Below are 22,929 nucleotides of genomic sequence, written 5' to 3'. Positions count from 1 at the left end.
TGAACAACTAAAAATGCAATGTGAAATTTACTTATTTTACAGGATTAGTGTAGATGGATGATAAACAGTATAGCAGAATATCTGCACCAAGGAAATTATGTTTACAATTAAAACTAATCAGAAGCAAAATCTTTTCACTGATTTTCCCAGGAGAGGACTTACAGTTGAAAGGTAATGTCTGTCTATCAGTAAGTCAGTCCACCACTTTGATTCAGACAGAAATATCTCAAAAACTATCAGATGGATTGCTGTTACATTTTGTACAGACCTTCATGTTGCCAAGAAACTACTGACTTTGGTGAAACTGAGTTTTCCTTTAACACTGCAAGGATGACATTTGTGGTTCAGAGTGAACTACTGAATGAGTTACCATGGGGTTTGCTACAGATATTCAAAGTCCCTAGTAGATACATTTTAATGACTTTGGTTATCTTCTCACTTTTCCTGCAGGTCAAAAGTTTCACTTTTTCCGTGAAATATCTCAACATCTACTTGATAATCCACCTACAGTAGCATTGCTGTAGTCTCCTGGTTACCCAGCACTGATGTTAATTACTTACAATGATAACTGTTTCAATTGCAAAGCCCACTACTTAGATAGTGAGAAGAAAAGGAAGACTTAAGTTAAATTAAAAACAGAGAGAGGCAATCAAGTGTTGTTAGCTGTATTAATAGCATGTCATAGTGAAGCTGAACTATATGCCTCCACCTCTCTAACAAATACACTGTACTTTCACCTTCAACTCTTATTCATCTGTAAATACTGTGTATACTGACTTAAAGTCCTGACTTTTCCAAACCACAAAGAAGCCCTTAAGCTGTATTTTTCAGCATGTCTGCACTCTGTTATTTTCCTGAAAATGTTACAAGCAATTTTCTTTTAGTTCCTAGTTATATAAACAGCAGCAAGTGCTGCCTTGCAACCAGTACAACAGTTAGTTCTAAAGCAGTCAGAATTACAGAATCACAGACTAAAGCATATATATATATATATATATATATATATATATATATATATATATATATATATATGGAGAGAGAGAGAGAGAGAGAGAGAGAGAGAGAGAGAGAGAGAGAGAGAGAGAGAGAGAGAGAGAGAGAAAGAGAGAGAGAGTACCTGCCACAGACGGCAGGAGCAGGAATAAATAATCCTAATAATTATCATTTAAAATAATCATTTCTACCATTGAAGATTTGTAGTCACATCTATCATGTCTTTGGGAAACCAGCCTTTTCATCCTGGTGAGGCATTAACTGCAGGGCGAGCTCACCTCTCACTGACATGCTGTATTGTTTAGCCAGAAAAACAGCAGATAGCAAGAGACGGCAGCTCTAAATTATATGTCTCTGTATATTTGGCCCCTACAGCAAGAAGTGAAATAAATGCATGTGGCCTTGTACTGTATGAGGTCTGTTGCAGGTGGACAGGCGGCGTAGATTAATTTGTGCCACTGGAATGGGAATACAACACAGTATAGCCTGAGCAGAGGTCTGGAAAAGAAAAGAGAGTAGAGAAAACACGCAAGCACTCCTGACTGCGTGCCCTTCAATGAGCACTGCAAAGGGTGAGCGTTAGGAAATATTATGCTATACATAAATAGATCCACCTGAACTTTCAGTGATACAGCCCGCTTTTATAGTTACAGAGGTCTCGGGAAGAAAATTGTCTTCCATGCTGATATAACTTTTCTTAACAGCACCACCTCCAGTACTGACACTGAATAATTCAATGCCTATTAGTCTAACATTTGGCTGGACATAAAATCTCCTAGCAACATTGCTAGGTTTCACATTGCTAGACTTGCTAGGACTTGAACCTGGGTGGGTATTGTGTCACAGAGAACAAAGCTTTCGCAAGGATGTTGAGGTGGAGTTTCACAGTAAACATTACATTATATAGTCCTAAAGTCTGATCTGTCATCAGTGTATCTCAAAAGTTTTAAAATAGATTTCTATGAAGTTCAATAGACACGTAGCCTAAGAATAACTCAGACTTTATGCCGACATGGATTTCATATTTCCACCAGTAGAACATTATTAAATAGAACATCATTAAGGTATCATTCACGGTCAAATACTCAAAATAACTTAAAATATGAGACAGGAATGATGACATTCAATGTAAAAATATTCAGCTTCATCTCATAACACATTGTAAATTAAAATCAAACATGGTTTTCTGTGACAACATTGTAGATTTAATGAAACTGGATGCTGAAAGCAGATGGGACAACAGGCCAAATATAGCGCACAGAGTATCATCAGAGAGTAGTGAACAAGCAGAAATATAGTGATGCATGAGCATATGAAATTCCAGAAATTCACTAATGATGACTCAGAACATCCACTGTGGTCACATTTTGATACAGGCTTGCTTGCCCACACTTTGAGGCTGAGAGATTGTAAATGTCAGTGGCTTGTCACTCAGACTCAGTCCCACATGGGCAGTGAGATGGAGCCTGCTAAAAGGGAAGACCGAATGACAGGACAGACATTAGTATCCTGTCTGACTCACTCAGTGTCCGTCTGTCAATCTCTGGATATGTTTGAGGCACTACTTTACCACTTTATGCATTTCTGAATTTCTATTCAGAGCCTGATTATCTTTATTCAATACCTCACTGCTGGAAGCTGATTGGTGGTCCTCTTTGAATAACTGTTTAAGGTCTTCCAAATGGCTGCGGCTTCAAATCGCTCTCCCCAATTTCAATGGGGTTAAGTTGAAATGGAAAAGAAATGACATCTTGAATTCAGGGATCAGATGTGAGTGAAAATGTCTTTCTTCCAATCACTACAGAAATGAAAACTTAAACTTTTGAAAAACATCATTATAAAATATCAGTCATATCCTGAGCTATAGTAGGCTGTATTTGAAAACAAGCAAATATACAGTTGATGTAGAAACTGATCTTATTTTTTTACTCTCACACTTTTTTTTCCCACACACTGTTTCCATGACTTTCATTTCAATCCTGTGGATACTTATTACATTGGTATAATTCCACTGATATTATTACCTTCATTTAATGCTTTACTGAATTAAAAATAATTGTCACATTTAATGCTGTTGTGCAGAATTTATTTCAATCATCTGAAAAGCATGGACATATTTAAGGATCCTTTTCCCAAATACAAACATTTCAAACACCAAAGGTTGCTTTTTATGTTAACTTCCAGTTGTACATGAGTTAAGTCTCCACCACCTGACAACAGTGATATGCATATGCCCTATGACAGCTGTCCAGATCGGTTATAGAGTCCAGTAGAGCTGTGCACAGTTGTTTTCACTCTGCACATGCCAAGACTCAATGACACAATACCAATCTGAAGCCAAATGGCCACTAGGCTTTTGTATTAGTTTAGATAAATCCCACACTGGAGAGGAAAATGTTCCTCTGGACATGGATGAAGTACAATATCCTGGGATTTGAATAAAGTGACTCCAAACACACCAATGACTCCCATCTGCTCAGTGAGTTATGCTTATAAATTCTGCAATTAAATGCATTGTTAATTCCTGCTATCTATCAGTTTATGGCTGAGGCACTCGTGAGTTTGGTAAAGACCACCAAGCTGTCAAGTGTTGGCACCGAGTCGAGAACATTTTATCTCTCAGTGACTCGTGCAGCAGCAGAGCTGAAGAGTGTCTGGTGAAGTCACCATGATGTATTTTCTCATGCTCACAGTACCAGTGAAAAGTTTGGACACGCTTTCTCATTCAAGTGAATGGGAAAGTATGTCCAAACTTTTGACTGGTACTTTTCACACATTTATTTGCAATTAAAGACCTCAGATTTCTAACGGATGAATTAGTGTTTAGTTTCATTAAGAAAAATATTCTTGCAGTGCACAACATTGCCGAAAGATTGTCTAGAATAATTCGTAACAGCCTACTTGAGGCAGCTTTGTGAGCAGCAGAATGTGGACGAACATGAAGCGGAACTAGGAGGCTTGGCAGCAGCTTTCAGGAAACAACATGGCCTCCTGGTTGGAGGTGGGATCTGGAGATTCTAGGATTATTAGAAATGGATCTTAATGTAGCTGTGACTATCACTTCTAGAGAGCTAAAGGGCTATTTTAGCAATCTATCATTCCACTGATGACTGCAAGAGGGAAGTGCAACTACAGCAGTATCCTCCTACAGCCTCAGTCTCTGCCACCACCCCCACCCATGGCAACCCTCCCGTCTGTTTGAGCTACAGTGGCTGCTAATTAATATGGACAATGAAGTTGTATTTTCACAACAGAGATGAGCTAATGAGAACACAGGTCCAAGAGATGCAAAATACTGTTGTGATAACACTGCTTTGTCACGGGCTGTTTGGGTTTTGAAATGAAGATTTCTAGGTTTTGCAACAGAAATGTGACACTGTTCACTCTCCTGTTCTCTACCACTGATCAGCTACAATACAGCAGGAGGATTTTGAAATTCTAGTACCATTGAAAGGTGGTTAGGTGTCGTTCCAAATCTGAGAATAATCTGTGGTATACTGTATCAAGAAGTGGAAGTGTCACGATGGGAACATGCTCCAAATTTGTGTTTGACCTGTGAGATAGAGATTTGGATTGCAGGATGAGTACTTCTCTAGCTTACTTAATTCTTTTGTTTGCTTTTGAGATCATCATCATGATTTTTCACCTTCACTGGATAGTTAACAGTAGAGACTGACAATGAACTTCCAAAGCGCCCCTGCATCTCTTGTCAAGATTGAAACAGGTTTCTGACTTTGCTGAACTAAAAACACAACAGCAAGGGAAGGTGAAAGACAACAGAAATGACATCTGTCACAGTGCTGAAGCGAGCGCTTGAGGCGTTTGGAGAAACAGGTAAATGATCTTTAAAACACTTTCCCACTGAGAGGGTAGGAGGGAGGACAATTTACGCCCCTTCCAAATCCCTCAGATGTACTGGACTGCTGTAGAGTACATCCTAAGTCTTCATTTCCCCCTTGCCCACACACACACACACACACACACACCCACACACCAGCGATAGGGGCAGCAACTCTCCTTTGGCAGGGACACTAAGCAGCAAACAGCTCTGAGCACAGCAGGAGGCTTTGGCCACCTGCATACTGTGGAGTGGAAACAGAGATACAAATCCAACATTGAAGTTGGTGATAGACACTCCAGTATTTCCTTTTCCCACTCCGAGGATTCCAGCAATTTGTTTTCAAGGTTTATACTGTGCTTAGGTACGAGGAACGGCATAAAACAAAGCTGTGGATGCTAAAACTGATTCACTTTTATGGTAGGTCCCACACAGGAGGAGGAAATGATTTTTTTTTTGTTCCCCAGGCCCTGCAAAGACCTATGCAAAATGTAAACAATGTTTGAGCCTACCTTTGAGCCTTGTTACAAGGGCCCACTACTGTGCAGTGTTCATTAGAGTGGAAATGATATGTGCAAACAAAGAGAGGCGCCCAAGCAGCACACTCTGCTGCCTCTTTTCATCTTAGAATTGCAAATGAGTGCAGCCTCCTCACCTGGTCCCTGCAGGCGGTGTCCCAGTGCCTCCAATCAGTGCTTTATTGACAGCAGGCATCCGGCAGAAAACTGGGAGCCTTAATAGTTGAGGATGATGGCTGATAAACACGTTCTCCTGTCTCACTGTACCCCGACATATTTTACTTGCTGACAGGGAGGCCTGCACCCAAGGTTAAAATGTGGAGATGCTTTGCAAATAGTGCTGCTTATGCAAAAACTGGCACACGGTTTCTTTAAAGAGCCAGTTCCGACTCAGTTTAACTGTTCTTCATCTCTTTTGTAATTTTAAAAGGTGCATCGTTTTACATATAGGGTCTTGTTTGAGGAGACGAGCGACAAGAAAAGTACACAATTTCATACAAATTCCAAATGAAATGTAAATGATATAAGGAAACAACAAACTCAAATGTTCTACTTTGAAGGCAAATTAATCATATGTACAGTAATGTTAAGACTACTGGCATTCTACATTATTGTACAAGGTAACACTACCCATGGAAGAGCAGCATAAAACTTCCAGAGTAGAAAATGGCTGTGGCCAAACCATTCCGTCTAAATAAACAGGGAGGGCGGAACTGTAAACACAGACTTGCTTGGCTTTGTTGAGCTAATGACTTCCTGCTCCAGTGGTTTGTGAAACAGTGTTAGAGCCAAAATAAGTAAAATCGGGTGCAGAATTTAATCTGTCACTCAATGGAAAGCCTTTAAGCAGAAACATGCAGCCACCCAGAGGGAGCACACTAGTGAAGTGAAATTACAGAAAAAGCCACCCTGGCACAAAGTGAAGCGACACAACAGGTTGTGTACAGGAATGAGGATTACAGATTGGTTGGATAAATAGGGGATTCTTGAAAGCAAAACACACTGAGTGTGAATGTCAGCCAATGTGGTAACCTAAAACCATCAATCTCTTTGAATCTAGGTAAGCTTCACCTATGTAGAATAGAGATTGATGTGGGAAGGAAGACTGCGCTTGCACTTGGTTTTTTGATCTTTCTGAATGTGCCCCAAGCTTGGTTTTGAACTGCGTAGCTATGCAGCAGTCATATTAACAACCGAAGTGTGGAAAGGTACTGTGAGCAATGTTCAGTCTGCCTTTCCAACTGCTCAGAATTAATCATTTCTATGAATTGTTTGTTTCCTCTGTAGTCTCCTGGGAAAAACTGGATGGGTATGATGAAAAGCTAGTCTGGGATAGATGAGCTAAAATGAATCAAACTCCTGCCTCCTGCCTCCCTTCTGACCTCCTTTTCTCCAACTGTTTTCTGACGGCGCTGAATTCAAAAACTAAATAGCATCTAAATTATATACAGCAAGCCAACATTGATTCTGTAAACAAACAGCTGAATTTATTTACTAAAAAACTCCAAACACACTCGTATTACAAATGGTGATCTGTTCAATAATGAAAATAGACAAGCCTTCTCAAAAGATATGAAGTGCACAAACTTTTCAAGCAACGTGTAAAGCCAGCAACTCCAACTTAGAGGTAATGAAACTTACAATATTTCTTTTCCATTTAACAAGTCTGTTCTGAAGCACTGACATCAAAGTTTTCTGTGTTCCACATTAATATTCATGTCTGAAGCGAAGAAAAAAAACAGAGAAAATAAGACATGAAATGCAGATTAGGCTCTTCAGAGAAGATATGCAAATAGCAAGCCAAGCTTTTCTTTGCACATGAGCAGACAGTCCGCATGCACACATATACAGTGTGCTTCCTTATTCAAATTTACCTATACATAATTTAAATAGAGTTTAAAAAGGTCATAATCATCTAAGGATATCATTATCATTCTGTAAGGCCAAATATAGAAATAGCCAGCGAGTCTGGACAACAACACGCTGATAGTCTACTTGTTTTTGTCACTTTGGGTCTGAAATCACATAAATGTATTGAATTATTCGAGCAGATTGAGTATTTTTGGCAGAATTCTATGAGGTAATACAGAATACACGGGTGGCTAAATGAGTAAAAATAAACAAGAAAACACTTCCAAAACTAACAACATACAGTTATGGAGCTAAAATTAGGTTTGAATCTTTTTGACATTTCCCCATATTCCCTAATAAGTTCAGTCTAAAAAAAGCGTATTTTCCATAATGCCTCGGAGTAAAAAAGTCAATCATTGTCAGCATGGGAATCCTCTTAGATATTAAAATGCATTCAGGCTGAGAATAACTCTGTTACATCAGAAAATGATTTTGAGGGCTGCTCATTGGTGGTCATGGACAAAAAAATCATCAGTTTTACTGAACAAATTCTACATACATTATGCCAACTTTTTTGGCACCTTGAGACAGGAAGACCATAATGTACTGAAATTATGTAATTACTTTACTGCTTAAAGAAACATGGCCAAAGCATCAATGTCCAAATATGGACTTCAATATACTGTATATCCAAAATTGCCAATACTATTCTACATGATTCAGCATAAGGAGTTTTCAGTTATTATATATTGTGAAGTAGAAATCCAGTGTGTGTGCATCTAACAAACCACCATAAATCTCTGCACCTGCAAGGTGTAAAAAGCTCTACAGAAACGTACTTTACACAGGCAAACAAATATATTCCCTTTGAAGTTCAAGACATATGACATAAACCTTATCTTAATAAAATAATTCTGTTACTAGCTTTAGAAAATTTGAATATCGTCTTCATGTGAAGGCTTTGATTCCACATCTTATATATCTATGTATTCTATATATACACTTTTAGATCAGATTTTGCTTTAAATCCATTTCTGAGTGTTTCAGTTATATGAAACTTTCAACATCTTAATTTTTAGAATGGTAATTCATTCTTCAAAATGATTTTGTTTCATGAGAGCAATCATGACCTTGCATCGCTTTGTTCATATGGTGGATATCTCGACTTGGAAAAAGCATCACAAGTAAACCTACAGTAAGATAATTCATTGAAAATGGGTTAATTCCTCCCACCACGCTAGTCCACATTAATGTGGAAGAGATAAGAACAGTCTTAATAGTTGGTCAGACTTTCTTGGAGGAGTCCTGCCAGAGTGGGCTTATCTAAATCCTCTTGGCAGAGCTTTCTGAATAGTCAGAGGAGAGTGCAAGAGGAGTGCTTAAATTTGCCTGAAAAGCAGCTCTTTTTAAATAAAGCAGCAGTATGGAGTTCTTCAGATAGTGCTCAACTTTCACTGTTCTGTATTGACTAACTTATTCAATATGTTGTATTAAATAAAATGGAAAAAGAAGAAGCACACTTAAGATGATAAAACGCCCAAACTAAACTAGAAAGAAAACACTGTTCTCTCTGTTCCTATTCTCTGTCTTTGCCTCTGGAAGCAGCTGGCCTCACTTGCTGGCAGTGAAGTGGTGGTTAAGTTAGGGTGGAAATAATGGTGTCCCTCCTGTGTGCTTGGTGTCAATGAAAAAGTCCGGGTTACGATGTGCTCTCTGCCAATGTGCCTTCGCTGTCACTCTGCTTCAGTGACTGCCTGCTGGAGTCTCTGTCCGCTTCATCCTCTTCATCAGATCTGCCAAGACTCAGGTGTCTCCGCTGCACAGGAGGGCTATAGGGGTCAACACACATACAGACACACCATTATATCATTACTCTGATACATACAGTGGAAACAAAACTGAAAGGTGTAGAGAAGAAGGTCGTTGTTAAAGTATTTATACTTTGCATGCATGAAACATTGCTAACACACCATGTTGACATACTGTATATTAGTATGGTAAATGACAAGTGACTGGTCATTCAAGAGATTCATTCAGCATTGATTGACTCAGTTACTCATAGTCTGTGTTCTGTGCTGTACCTTAATGCTACCTACTTCACTCGTTAAAGGTCATTTAAAACCGGGGCTTTACATCCTTAGATTATGTTGTCATGACAACTTATGGTATGACACTCACTCAATGCATTATTTGATTGACACCTTAATTCACTCTAGAGATTTTATACACCCAGACTACTGTGAGTCATCACTTCTCTCTGATAGACACCCCGTCGACAACAGGCAAAAAACCCCACATACACTGTAGCAACCGTGACTGCCTTGATGTGGTTTATAATAATCCACAACCTGAAACTTATGCATTTTGAGGTATCAGATATTTGTGTAAGGTTTAAGTGCTCCATGTTCAAGCCTTGTCATACATTACTTTGGAAGGCTGTTATAGCTCCCATTTGATGTCACAAGATGTGTAATTATCAAACATTGCAGGGGACCCATAGCTGAAAATCTAAATTCACAATCAACTGCATTTATGAAACGTGAGAACATGGTTAATTCAATTACTTAGACTAGAAGTGATGTGAATGCAGAATGAGCAAGTTAGCACATGAGCAACATATGTAATTCTACTTACTTTAATAACTGTAACACCCTAATTATTACTTACAGAGCATGACACTGTGTTTAAAGGAAGTGTTTTCATCAAATTTTGGGTTTAGCTGTTGTTGCCAGAGAATAGTGCTTTTGGCAAACTGGTAGCATGGAAGCTCTGTGGTGATGTTTTAGATGAATGTTTGAATGGAGGCAGACTACTCTTAAGAAACTCCCCACTAAAACATGTTTTTTAATTGTAAACTGTCATCCTGTATTATTATGAAAACTATATTGTTGACATACATGTCAGTACCATATTCAGTCCATTAAACCAGCCTTAATTCAAGCAATGGACCTAAGAGCAAGTGCTCCACTGAAGAGGCAAACATATTCAAGGACACTTGTCCTATCCATCATAAAAAACAAACAAAAAACCCCTCAAACCCGCTGTCTTGCATATTTTAAAATCACACAGGAGGCAGAGATGCTCCAACTGTCAAGTAAAATTACTCTTAAAATAGATAGGCTTTTGAAGCTTAGAGCTAAATTTATCATTTTAATTATGATGCAAAGTATCCACATCCAGTAATATCAAGTCATGTCACACCTCTTTAAACTCTTCCCAGTTAACACACTAAAGCTTAAATTGGTGTCATTTTGTTTTTGCTTCATTGCCAACATCTGCTTGTGCTTTAAGAACAGCCACATCCAGACACACCTCTCTCTCATACCAACGGCTCATACTTATAATAGAATCAATTCAGAGAAACATTCACATATGCAGAGATTACATCTCTGCATATATGAAAATGAAAATGAAAATAGGAGAGTAACAAATTGTGTGAGGACTAGTATTTCAGTGTACTGTTCTTGATGGCTGGGAGTGGGATGAATAAACGTTAAAGCGACAAACAGAAAGGTAACCTGTGATGAATTGCAATGATGGATTAGTGTATACCTCTCGAGCTATGTATCAGAATTTGTTTTATTAGGCATTATAATGTATTAGAAATAAAATGAAAGTGACTGGAGTGTGTCAGAAATGCAAACTAGAAGCAAACTATACGGCATAATAAACGAGACTAGGTCTACTAGGTAAAAACCTAGTATATGGCTGGACCATGTATGGTCAATGTGTGAAATTGTGGCCAATTTGTTACAGGGATAGTCAGTGGTAGTGTCTATAATGTTAATTCCTGGGTATTAAATGTTCATCTGCAATTTTCTGTAGTGGTCCCAGTAATATTTGCTGGTAAAGTACTGAAGTAGCATATCACATGACATGGTTAAGCTATGTTTGTTTATAAAATCAGTTATAAAATCAAAATGCACTGCGGAGCGTCTCTCCTGCCAGCTGCTGACAGCTGTCAGCCGGAGAGTCAATCACACTGGACGATAGAGGAGGAGACAGTAGAGACAATGGTACGTGCATCGCACTGCCGTCCTCCGCTTCAATCATCTCGTGCCGCATCATTTTGAAAGAGCAACGGCCAATGGGGAAACTCCAACACTCAGCCAGCTGACCAACGGTGTAACTTCATCACTCACTCACTCACTCACTCACTCACTCACTCACTCACTCATTCACGGACAACCGCGGTTATGAAGTCTGGCCAAAAAATGAAGACAAATGGAGAAAAGGAAAAAAATGATGGTGGCACACACTAATAATTAGCATGAGACTTTTGAAAAATGTACCAAGGGCTTATCTAGTACAAAACAAGTCAACTTTAGTGTATTATAAGGATTATTCACAGAGTCAGAATACACACCAAACATTTACACAGCAAACTTAGTTAGTATGTTAAGTGAACGATCCTGAATCAGTTTCAGTTATGCCAGGCTCCTGGATTATTAGCACACCAAGCATCACCTTTGTCTTTTGGTATCAGTCACTGTCAGGCCTGTAGAGGTACTTCATCATCATGTTATCCATCTTCTTCTGCTTCTTCTTGGTTTCCTTCCTGCCAGATGCACCGTGACCTGCAGGCTCCATCTCATCATCAGATGGTTGTTTCGGGGCCCTTTTAACACTGCTGGAGCTGCGGTATGAGATGGTGGAGCCAGAGGAGGAGGAGGAGGAGGAGGATGACGACTCTGAGGAGGAAGAGGAATCCTCTGACTCACTTTGCTTCTTCTTAGATCTCTTCTTGGACTTTTTTCCCTTCTTCCGCTTTGAGCTCTTTCTGCTGTGGTGATCATCTGAGGAAGAGCTGTCTGACAGAGAGATTTTACTTTTTTTATCTTTACGACTGCGGGAGCTGCTAGTACTCAGGATGCTGGACGGACGATTTCCGTAGTCCAGAGCAGAGCCTGATGCAGAGCGGCGCAGGCTAGATGTGCTGCAACCCTCATCTTCTCCTTTCTTCCTACTGTCCTCACTCCCTGGTCCCTTCATCTCATCATCTTCTTCACCACTGGACTCGTCAAGTTTGCTGCGCTTGAACTTAATGGGTTTGAAGCTCAGCACCTCATTGATGGCAGCCTCTAAATCAGGGTCCAAGTAGTTGCGGTGGGAGACAGACTTGACGTCAGATGTATCTGGCAGGTTGCTGTCTGAGGAGCGTGGTTGGCCTGGGTTAGAAAAGCTGCGACTGAGAGAGCGGGGACTGTAAGATGAAAGTCCTGCTTCACTAAAGGCCGCACTCCTGGCATCATCATCGTCATCATCATCTAGATGTACGCCAAATTCACTGAGGCCACAGCTGCGGGCAAGAGACAAGCGAGAGCTACTGCGTCTCTCATCTTTCCAAGAGGCGCTGCGATGCAGTGATCGGGGGCTAGAGCGGCTCACGCTGCTGATAGTAGACTTATTGTCATCATCCATGTCCAACATGCCCCTCCTTGTGGACATCCTGCTAGGAGCCACAGAGGACACCATGGAGTCCTTATCAAATTCAGGGCTGCCACGGGAGGTCCAGCGGGACTCCAGACCCTTCCTGGCTCTGTTGGTGGCCTCAGAATAGGCCTGGGAGATGACGGAGCCTTTGTCGTCTAAGTCCTCCTGTGTCTGGCTCTTCTTCCAATCCTCCTGGAGCTCTCCAGACTTAGACTTGGCTTTGCGAATGGAGGCGTGGTCTGGTGTGTCATGCTGTTCTTTGAGAGTGCTAAACAGGGAGCTCTCATCGCCTGTACCCCCTATGGAGTCTTTCAGGTTTGAACGCTTCCTGTAGCTCAGGGAACTCATGACAGACACTGATCTGTTCTGCTCTACCTCTTTCCCATCTTTACCTCCGTCACTCATCTTCTCCTTACCTTCTTTCACCTCTTTGACGTCTGCATTTGCTGCATATCTAAAGGGTTACATAATAAAATTGATACCAGAGACAACCAACAGAAGACAAAAAAAAACAGAGCTCCACAAACTTAAAGGAGAAATTCTTAATTATTGTAATATTCAATATCAAACTCATAAATTGCAATTGAGAGTTCAGATTTTGATGTTGATTCTGATGTTTTATTGTTATTTTCATTTTGTCCTTGGGACCAGTCAAGAGTCAGGGAACATACACAATATCTCTGGCTATTGCTGTTATGTACAGTGTGCACTGTAGAAAGTGAGGCAATCAACCAGTGAGAAGATCTATCTAACTGAGGCAGAGGCGTCATTTAGCAGGCGTGCCAACTGGCCACGGGCCACTTCAATAAATTTGACAGCAGCCACTTCCCCATTCCGCCTCCTGTCATTAGACATATTACTGGGAGAGAGAGATGACACCTAATCACATGAAATACCCACCCTTCTGTTGCAAACTGCCCCAGGTAATCCTGAGCCTTTTTAAGGCTGGGAATGTGGGCAGTTTTATCACTGCGTTTCCACAGGGATGTACATGGTTATCTGTCATGATGCAGAAGGATGGGGGCACTAACCTGGTGCTCTTCAGACTCCCCTCATCTGTCAGGGTCTTGGTGGAGCCTTTGTTCTTCGAGAGCCAAGACTTAACTTCATCCACACGGTCTTCCACCTCTGAATCTGTTTCTGTCTCATCCCCACTGTGAGGGAAAGAAAAAACAGGGTTGTATGTGAGAAACATCTGAGACTACAGCACAAATATTCATCTTAACAAGTCAGTTTCACATCTTCAAGTACATAAATCTTCGAATCGGATGAGATAATTCCTCTTGTTTTTAATATAAACCAACTTCTTTCAACAATTTTCCTAATAAAATAAATCTCTTAATCAGCTTACTGACAATTTAGAATCAATTTCAACAGATTTTAATAATAAAAATGTGACTAAATGGCTTGTTGTGTGAATATGTTATGGCGTGTAGCATCAGAGGAATCACACAGGAAAAATAATGGTTAGTTTTCACATATTAGAGGCTTTCTGTTAGGAATTTCACAGTTGTATTCATTCTCTCATAACAAAAGTTGTTAGAATGATGCAAGGCAATCCAGACAGGCTGTGAGTAAACAACAGTTATATGACAGAGTAATATCAACATATTCAAGATGTTTTTCAACAGAATGTTCAACAGACACATTATCTAGGCAGAATGAAGATGAGCTCTTGGAGGGATAATCAACTTGTTTGGCTGCTTCTGGGCTGCTAGCATCTGTGTGGCATGTCACCTGCTCCTGGTGATTGTTATTGGAGTGGAGCCACGAGACAGCCCCGTGGCCCTACGCTTGACATAACAATCAATATACAGAGACCTGTGGATCCTGATGAAAAAGCGTGGTAGATCCCACCTGGATAAGGTCAATCCTCATTCATTTGTATCAAATCCACGACGAATTTTCTGAATTATGCATCCCATTGTCTGGGAAGGTTAATGTGACAGGAAATAGTTAGCTTAAAGAAGGCTGAGTGGCATAACCTCAATACTGCCATTGTGGTCCCAAATGTGTTTGTGGAATGCATTATGTGAAAAATCCTCCATTTGTTTGAGCACATGCTGCTTCCAACATTGGTGCTTGATACACTGTGTTTTTTGGCTACATGACGTGTGAAAATGAATATTTACATTTCACATATACAACGGTTTTAAAATTGCACAGAGCTGCATACAGTATGTTCTGAGGGCCCCGGACTGCTTTTGACTGGTGTTGCTGTTGTAAGCTCTGTCAGAGGAAATGACATTCTCCATGGCATAGCAAGAAAATATATTGTAAATTTAAAACACTGGAGCAGGCCGAACAGTGGCGATGATGACAGGGTTGTTGTAACAGAGCTGCAAATTTCAATCCTTCTTGATTAATAGCGGACGTTCATCTTTACAATAGTCTTACCTACAGTAACTTTCAAAGAGCGCTCGCTTCATCAATCTAAAATATTTGCCTTGTTTATCGCTGAGTGTAGATATATTTCATCCAGTGTCTACAGACAACTGACGATCATTAAAAATGAGTAACAGCTATGCTGGTAACAAATCTTTCTTCTTGGACAAGCTTATCTGTCTGAGCCTTGGAACATGTTGCGAAAGGCTTATAAGGATGAAGAGCAAACACAATATTCAAAGAGACGTGAGATGACAGCCATACAGCTAAACTCCATCATGTGTCCATGTATCCATCTATGTAGAGGTCTCCAACTGAACAGTGTTTCCTTTGTCACCGAGCACACGTTGTCACACGTTATGTTTCCTCACAGAACAAAGTGTCCTCTCTCCTTCATTCTTTTTTTTTTTTTCTTTTTTTGGTGGTCTGCCCAAAAGCTTTTGCGTGTGGTGAGAGAATGAGCACAGACAAGACAAGAGAAGCCTCAGAGTCTTGGACTGAATGGTATTCAGGCTTTTAAGCTTTCTAAGAGCATTAACATATTTAACTTTCTCATCATCAACCTTACAGCCAGGCTTTCTAAGGGGAAGGTAATGATTATCCCAGAGACTAAATGGCCTGATTGTACTATTTTCTACAGAAAGACATTTCAGAGTTTGAGAGGCCCTACATGAGGCAGCGAGCTAAATTGTGAGTCCAAATTCAGCTATTATACCTCCACTCCCTCTCTTCTCTACTGCATGATAAATACATAAAAGCCCCACAAAAAAAAGATAACAGGTTCCTTAATAGTAGCATGTTGATTACACATGCTGCCCATTTGTCAGCTCTTTGATGCTGTGACTTTTTAACATGATATATTGTACAATAAAATAATGAAACTAGCCCACAGCAAAATCCACTCCCGCTCCCCCCCTTGCTCTAACACACAAACACGTGCGAAATAAAAGGTGGCTTGCAATTGAGTGCTGTGCAAATGGTGTCACAAACGATTTGTCATTGGCCCCGCACTACTTGCTAACCAGTCCTGAGGCTCGTAGATACAAACAAGCCCCAAGAATTTAGAAGTGAACATTAATCGCTTCTGACAATTGGCCTGCACTGGTTGTAAATCTTTGTCACAAATACTTACACTCAGCATCAAATCTCGTATGGCTTGGTTCTAGCAGTTTAGCACTTGTGGTACCGACACCATATTTTTATGGTATCAGTTTAACGTGAGTTAATTACTGCACATATTGACAAAAAAGAGCACATAGCATCAGTTTATGTTATTAAAACAGTGTGCAATACACACTCTACGATGTAATTCATTTTCAAGGATAATTAACACCTTTTTCTTAGAGAATAGTTAGGCTACCACAAAAGCAAACCTTTCCAGTCACTTTATACTGTTTATACTGTATTTACATAGTTTGCACTACATGCATTATGTTACATTATGTTCTTTCATTGTAGTCTGCTGCAGTCTGTGAAGGGAAGACCAGTGTAGATTGTTCCTTACATTATCTCCCACTACAACAATAATAATCCTGCTATCGTAACCTTTGTTTTGACGCATTTACTACCAAAATTTTGAATAGTAATGTAAATCATCTGGAAAATCCACTTCATAATCTGAAGAAAAATCCCCTCCTCTATTATTGTTCATCCATGCTGCTAATGCAATGATGTCAAAGGAGGGAAAAATGCAATTAAGTAAACATGGCAAATCAATGCTTTTTTCTTTGAGTTGCACAAAAAGAAAAGCAGAGCACTGATACACATGGGTTGTCTGATGAAAAATGGATAACAAAAAAATAAAGTGATAAAGAGCGTGATGCCATGTCTTTTTGAAGAAGCAATCAGAGGTTAAAGCGGGAAGTTATGGACGGGTATGTCTGCTACAAACTGAAGACTACATTTATTAAATTCACTCTGATGAAGGTTTAAATTATTTAACATGCCGCAAAATTGCTTTCACCATATACAAACTGAAAGAAAATGGGGTTTAGTTAGTCAAAAGAACATATTTAACATTCACAATCAATGACACACAATTATTTCTCAAGCAAGACAAGGTGAACATTTGTGTTAAAGTTAAATGTTTCACAACACTATGAAATAGATTGGATTAGTGGAGTAGTTGCATGCATGTACATCAACAGCTGAAAACTTTTCAGTGCACTGTGCCATCACTGTCTTGCACCACTTGCTGACTGTACAGTCACAGTATGCTGCATTCATTTCACAGACTCAAGCATTTGAATTTGTGCTCAAGTTCTTCCAGAGCACATGTAAGCTACTCCCACCATGCTAAGTTTGTGTAAGAGGCACACTACAAACCATCTCTTCATGCCATACTTTACCAATGTAAGAAGCTACACATTTAACATGAAAAACATTTATATTAGACGGATTTTGAAATTTGCTTGGCTAATAGTTGTTGATAATTAGAATCCTTATGGCAATGAGCAAAGACTCCTTGTGTTTCCAGCTTTGATAGCTGGAAACACAGCTTTTCAATTAAACTGTAAATACGGATATTTTTTACACTTTCAGTAATCCTGTAGCACATCTATGTTAAATTGTTGAAGGCCAATTTTATTGCCATTGGAATGTATTTCTATTCATTTCTATTTTTGCAAAAGCATACTGTATGTCCAAGTGCAACATTTTCATTTTAGTTTGTTTTCAGGTTATAGTGTACTCTCAGCCTGTATCTCTAAGTTCTTATCAGTCTATGAACCAAAACAGTGCAGGAGTAGAAAAATGATTATAACATGGAGGCAATATCATGACAAAAAGATGAAAACAATCAGTGGACATTGAAATCAATTCGTACTAATTTAAGAGATTTCTTCCAAACTTTGCTGACATATTTCTGATTTATATTCACATGGACGTATAATATCCTGAGAAAATCTGTAGTGCGTTCCCCATACTGACTCAGTGAGATATGAACTTGTTGCATGTGCTTTGGAAAAAAACACACAGGGGATAAGTAAAAACAATGGAGTTCAGTGCAAAACATCTTTAACCCTAGATCCAAACAAATGCAAGATGGTGCATGATAATGCTGCAAATGTACTAAAGGATAGTGTTTCATGCAAAATATTCATGGAGACAATGATGCAGTATTACCGCAGGTCTGTAACACTTAGCTGTTTTTCAATTGGGTCATATTTCCCAAAGTAGTGAGACTGGCCTAAAGGAGAATGATGATGCCATTTAGAGTTAGAGTACTCTATTTACCATTTTAGTTTACATATCTTCTGCTATTGTGCAAAGTAACCTGTATGCAAACACATTTTTCAGATGAATTCTGCCTACTACAAAACTATGGATTTTTTTTGGCCTCTTTATTCAAATGGAAATATCTAGACTAAGTTCACACCAATGTTTTAGCATTCAGCATTCAGCATTCAAAAGCCTTCAAGTTTTATTATTGTAAAGCATCTACTAATGTTAATGGCACAGTTAGCACTGAGACTTGTAGTTTCAGGTCTCCTGCTTCCTTGAGAACTCCATGGTACACTTTTTTGGTACAGTCAGTGGTAATACATTATAACATTCAGCGGTCTATAGACTTCCAGAGAGTCCGCTTGAGGTGCAGACTTCGACTTCGGTCGGAAAATTACCCATAGTCCTGCAGCAATAGGCTATTAATAAATAAATATAGTGACCTTGTAAAAGAAAATAATAATACTAATTATTGTTATCAATAATAAAAAACAATACTTATTATAAAAATATTAATAATAGGCTATGTAAAAAATGTTGGATTTGCAAACAAGTCTTTGGGATTCGCAAACAAAAGTTTTTGATTTGCATTTTAATCACAAATTTATCTTGCATTTTTCTTGCAATAAAACATTTTTGCAGTGTCGATAGTTTTACTCTCAAATCTATTTTTTGATTGCAAACCTATTCTGTTTGATTGCATAATAAAGATACAAAAGAACCTCCATACACTGCCACTTTGCATATTGCATTTCCAATTGCAAAATGCATTTTCAGATTGCATGACCAAATTGCACATTGAATTGCCAATTGCAAAATGCATTGTCATTTCAATAAAGAGGCCAAAAAACGTCCATAGAAAAATAAGCCCTGAAATCACCTGCAGTCACTTGGTACAAAATAACATAAAACAAATTGAAACAGTGTGGCCATGCTTTAAGAATAACATTTATCAGGCATGGTTTTCCATTCTTTTTAAAATCTCTTCTCTTCACAGTTTTTTTGTGAACAATACAAACTGAAAGAATAAGGCATACTGCATTATTGTCTCGTGTGGATGAAATGGGTGAGAAAACAACTTGAAAACAACCATAATGACAGACACAAAAGGATGCATTTTCCAGTCTCACGTTTTGTTCTTTCTTTTTTGATATTTTGTCACCATGTCTTGCAAACTGCCAGAAGTGTGGAAGAGAAAAAAGAGAAACAGAGAAGGTGAGATACGTAAACAACAGCGCAAAAGAGGACAAAATGAGATAACAGCAAATAAATTGTTTTACACTCACACGCACACATAGAATAACTATCCGTTGTAAAGCAGTGATTCAGTAAATCAACTCATGCTGTTGCTGGCCTCCCTCTCAAACAGAGTCAGAGTGTGTAATGTCTTCCTTTAAGAGGTCTGTATTATTGCAGTCAGTGTTTACCTCAGTGGGCTCAGAGCTAGTATAACCTTCAACCCTTCTGCAAAGAGGGAAGGAGTAACTAAACAGGGAAAAGTAGCACCAAGACAAAAGATCAGAAGCAGGGAACCAAATTAAACCATGTGAGAGGTATTTGGGGAACAGATACTGTAGAGACTGCACAAAAGGCTCAAGAGAAATTGATGTAGGAAGATGTGGAAGATAAAGAATGAGAAGATACAAGTTGTGATTGACAGGCTACAAAAAAATATAGCTGCTCTCATTTGGTAACTTTTCTTGCAACTTGCGAAGAGAATGTGCTCCAGTACTCCAAGCCTCTAGCTACAGTACAGTATCCCCTGATGTACCAAGCACACATTACAGATTGACAGAAGCAAAAGTTGTTCTGCCTTCCTTTGCAGGCAATTAAAGCTGTGCTGTACCTGTTGATTAAGTCATCATTGTCATCACTCTCCATCTCGTCCTCAATGGCAGCCTGCAGGTCACCTATCCTCTTGAAAGCCAGCTTAAGGTCCACTTGTAAACTCTGATTTGCTGCCTCTAAGCTCTCTATGTCCATTTCCTGGTGAGTGGATCACAGCATAGAAGAAGTGTGGTTACTACTTTCCTCAAGTGTTAACTCCAGTGGATCGTATCAAGTCTCCCAGTACCCAAAGCCTTACCAACTCATGCTTCTTCCGGCTTGCCTCGGACTCCTTTTTGGACAGCTCACCCATTTCTTCCTTGATGTCTCTTATCTGCCTCTGCATTCGCTTATTCTGGTCCTTCTCCCTGTTTTCTGCAGCAATGCGTTGGTTTCTCTCCTCTGTCATCTTTTCAAGGTTCTCCTTCAGACGACCCACCAGGCTCTAGGGAGAAGTTTAGGTGAGCTGGGAAAACTTGTTCTCACAAAGATCATGTATGGACAATTTTCAGCATTTCGAGAGTATCTAACTTCTGCATCATGACATATTTTTGAGTGAAACAGGATAGACAGGCAGGACATAACATTGGGAGGAATTTGATTTGAACGTTGAAAAGTGGACATGTCATAATGAATCTTAGCTCTGTGCTGCTAAAAGCTGAAGATCAAGCCTACGTGACCACACGTCATATTCACATACATAAATTAGATGGAAGGTGCTATGAAAACCAAGAATTATTGAAGAATGGCTATTTCATATTTGAAATTATATTTATAAAAACATTATAAAATGGTAGTGGGTTGCAGGCTACTAGGCAATCTTCAAGGTCAAACAAAGACAACAATTTATAGAAATGAAATAGTCACACAACACATAATATGATTTGGATAATTAAACCTGGTTAAACAAAGCTCAACCTGAGGGTTGCTATTCTCAATACTCACAAGGACACACTCAAAGTCTACCAATTGCAAAAAGTAGAAACAACTTGGATGAATGAAATGGCCTCACATTTAACCTAAAAACCTATTTTTGGGAATCGCAAGAAAGTTTCAGGGCAACAGAAGCAGAGTGTCTCATAACCATAGTAACTCACTCTCACTCCTGCCTCAAGAGGAGAGGGAGAGATTCTGTGCTGCTGCCAGAAGAGCCGCTGACGGAGATTACTCTAAACAGCATGCACGGGAATACATTACAATATAATAGATTTGTGTATATTTCTCGCTTTTCCCCTGATGGTCTGAATAACTCACTGCTGCACAGTGCTGCTGTTGTGCTGTGCTGCTCTGTCTTATCTGTCCGTGCGCTGTCAGTGTCTTCTTTTCGCGCCACAACATTATGAGTTATGAATTTGTTTTTCACTGCATGAGAAAATGGACATGTGGCATGACAGCATGTGAGAAGTGTCAATTGCATGAGTGTCATGGTCAATGCGTGAGAATCCGCAGCCCTGGATACATCTGCGGCCAACACTTCATCACAGATTAGTTGATGATGTTAAAGTCAACAGTTATAATGTTAAAAGTTAAAGAAGTGAATGTTGATGCTGCACTGAAAGGGCATACGGAACAAACATACTGAAAAGCCAATGAAATCCCAATTTAATGTTTTCCTGTAACAGCTAGCTCGCTATCACTGGCTGCAGCAAGATGGCTTTTCCCCTGATTTATTGAACCATAGGTACCAAGTAAAACGGCTTCACCTGCCTGTTCCCTGAAGTGATTTTATATCATGATTATCATCTAATAATCCAAATTCAAAGTGTGTCTAAATGTTGCATTAACCTCTGCTCAGATGAAGTTGTGACCTAACGTGCCGCGGTAAGCGTATTGTCTCATTTCCAGTTGCCAACGTTTCTGTGTTACTGATAGCGTATTCTTCATTACAGCAGCTAATTACCCACTGTACATTTAAACTTATACTAACTCTGCTCAAGCACTCATAGCGCTCTCCTTTTAGCAACTTTCTCACTAATCCCACAGTTGTTTAAATGCTATTCAGATCTACTAGTTACTTTAGCTTAGCAGTTAGCTATGACACTCATCAACCCCTATACAATGACGCAGATCGTTGATCCGCAACAACATAACATAATGATTAGCCTGCCTGGCCATAGGATTTGGGCTCCTAATAGCTAAAAAGCAATACAGTTTTCTTATTTTATGCTATTAAATTGGTGAAGACCTTTGCATTCACCACCAGTCAAATTAGAGGGACTGTTTTAGAGGGGTGGGGGCATGACACAAGGGCATAGTACCTGGATGTGCTGTTCTCATCTATGTGGTCAAAAATTACTTCTTGGACCTTTAACACATCTAAAAACATATAATTTTTACATGGTACTCTTGTCAGTTATTCATCAAAATATATGTATTCCTTGGTGGATGCTTTTCTTGACCAGCAACTTAAAAATATGGACCTATGCAAGGGACAACACACCCTCACTTTATATTGGCTGTGCCTCTTGACAAATTGAAAATTAAATGTCAAATTTGCATTTGTAGGTTCACAAAACATGTCTTTTACATTTTTTAGACACAGAGGATTATCTCACCTCCAAGCGTTTTATCTGTGTCCTCTCATACTCCAGCTTGGTCTCCAGTTCACGGATCTTGGCTTCCTGACGGCTCACAAGAGACTTTTCCACCATGGACTGCTCCTGAAACTCTAGCTGGTTCTGCAGTGAATGTACCTAGAGGAATACACATAAACACACACATACATATACATAAACATACACAATCACTCCCTGCACAGCACTAATTGCAGACCTCCTTCTTGACCTCTGTTTTTCAACTTCCTCTTAAGCGAGGAATACAGAATACTTTGTGCTGATGTTATGTGTACGCAAACTAAATTAA

General features: G+C 39.4%; 1 protein-coding gene across 8 annotated transcripts in view; it reads right to left on the bottom strand.

The window, feature by feature from the left end:
• Positions 1-2,120: 2,120 nt before the first annotated feature.
• Positions 2,121-22,929, bottom strand: part of LOC121910053 (unconventional myosin-XVIIIa-like) — a 72,575-nt gene continuing 51,766 nt past the window's right edge. For 5 of the 8 annotated variants that reach the window (XM_042431002.1, XM_042431004.1, XM_042431008.1 and 2 more), the window contains 7 exons: positions 22,623-22,760; positions 20,327-20,512; positions 20,087-20,226; positions 19,371-19,415; positions 13,665-13,787; positions 11,668-13,087; positions 8,943-9,029 (listed from right to left, as the gene is read on the bottom strand). In XM_042431002.1, the coding sequence (XP_042286936.1) occupies positions 11,683-13,087; positions 13,665-13,787; positions 19,371-19,415; positions 20,087-20,226; positions 20,327-20,512; positions 22,623-22,760 (2,037 nt within the window). In that variant the 3' untranslated portion in view covers positions 8,943-9,029; positions 11,668-11,682. Of the gene's footprint in view, positions 9,030-11,667; positions 13,088-13,664; positions 13,788-19,370; positions 19,416-20,086; positions 20,227-20,326; positions 20,513-22,622; positions 22,761-22,929 lie in introns of all 8 variants that reach the window. The other 3 variants (XM_042431003.1, XM_042431009.1, XM_042431006.1) reach the window with 2 other exon arrangements.

The sequence above is a fragment of the Thunnus maccoyii genome, chromosome 13, assembly GCF_910596095.1.
Source record: "Thunnus maccoyii chromosome 13, fThuMac1.1, whole genome shotgun sequence".
Lineage (NCBI taxonomy): Eukaryota > Metazoa > Chordata > Actinopteri > Scombriformes > Scombridae > Thunnus > Thunnus maccoyii.
Note: the sequence above shows the minus strand (reverse complement) of the source record. Positions and strands in the feature narration are given on the sequence as shown.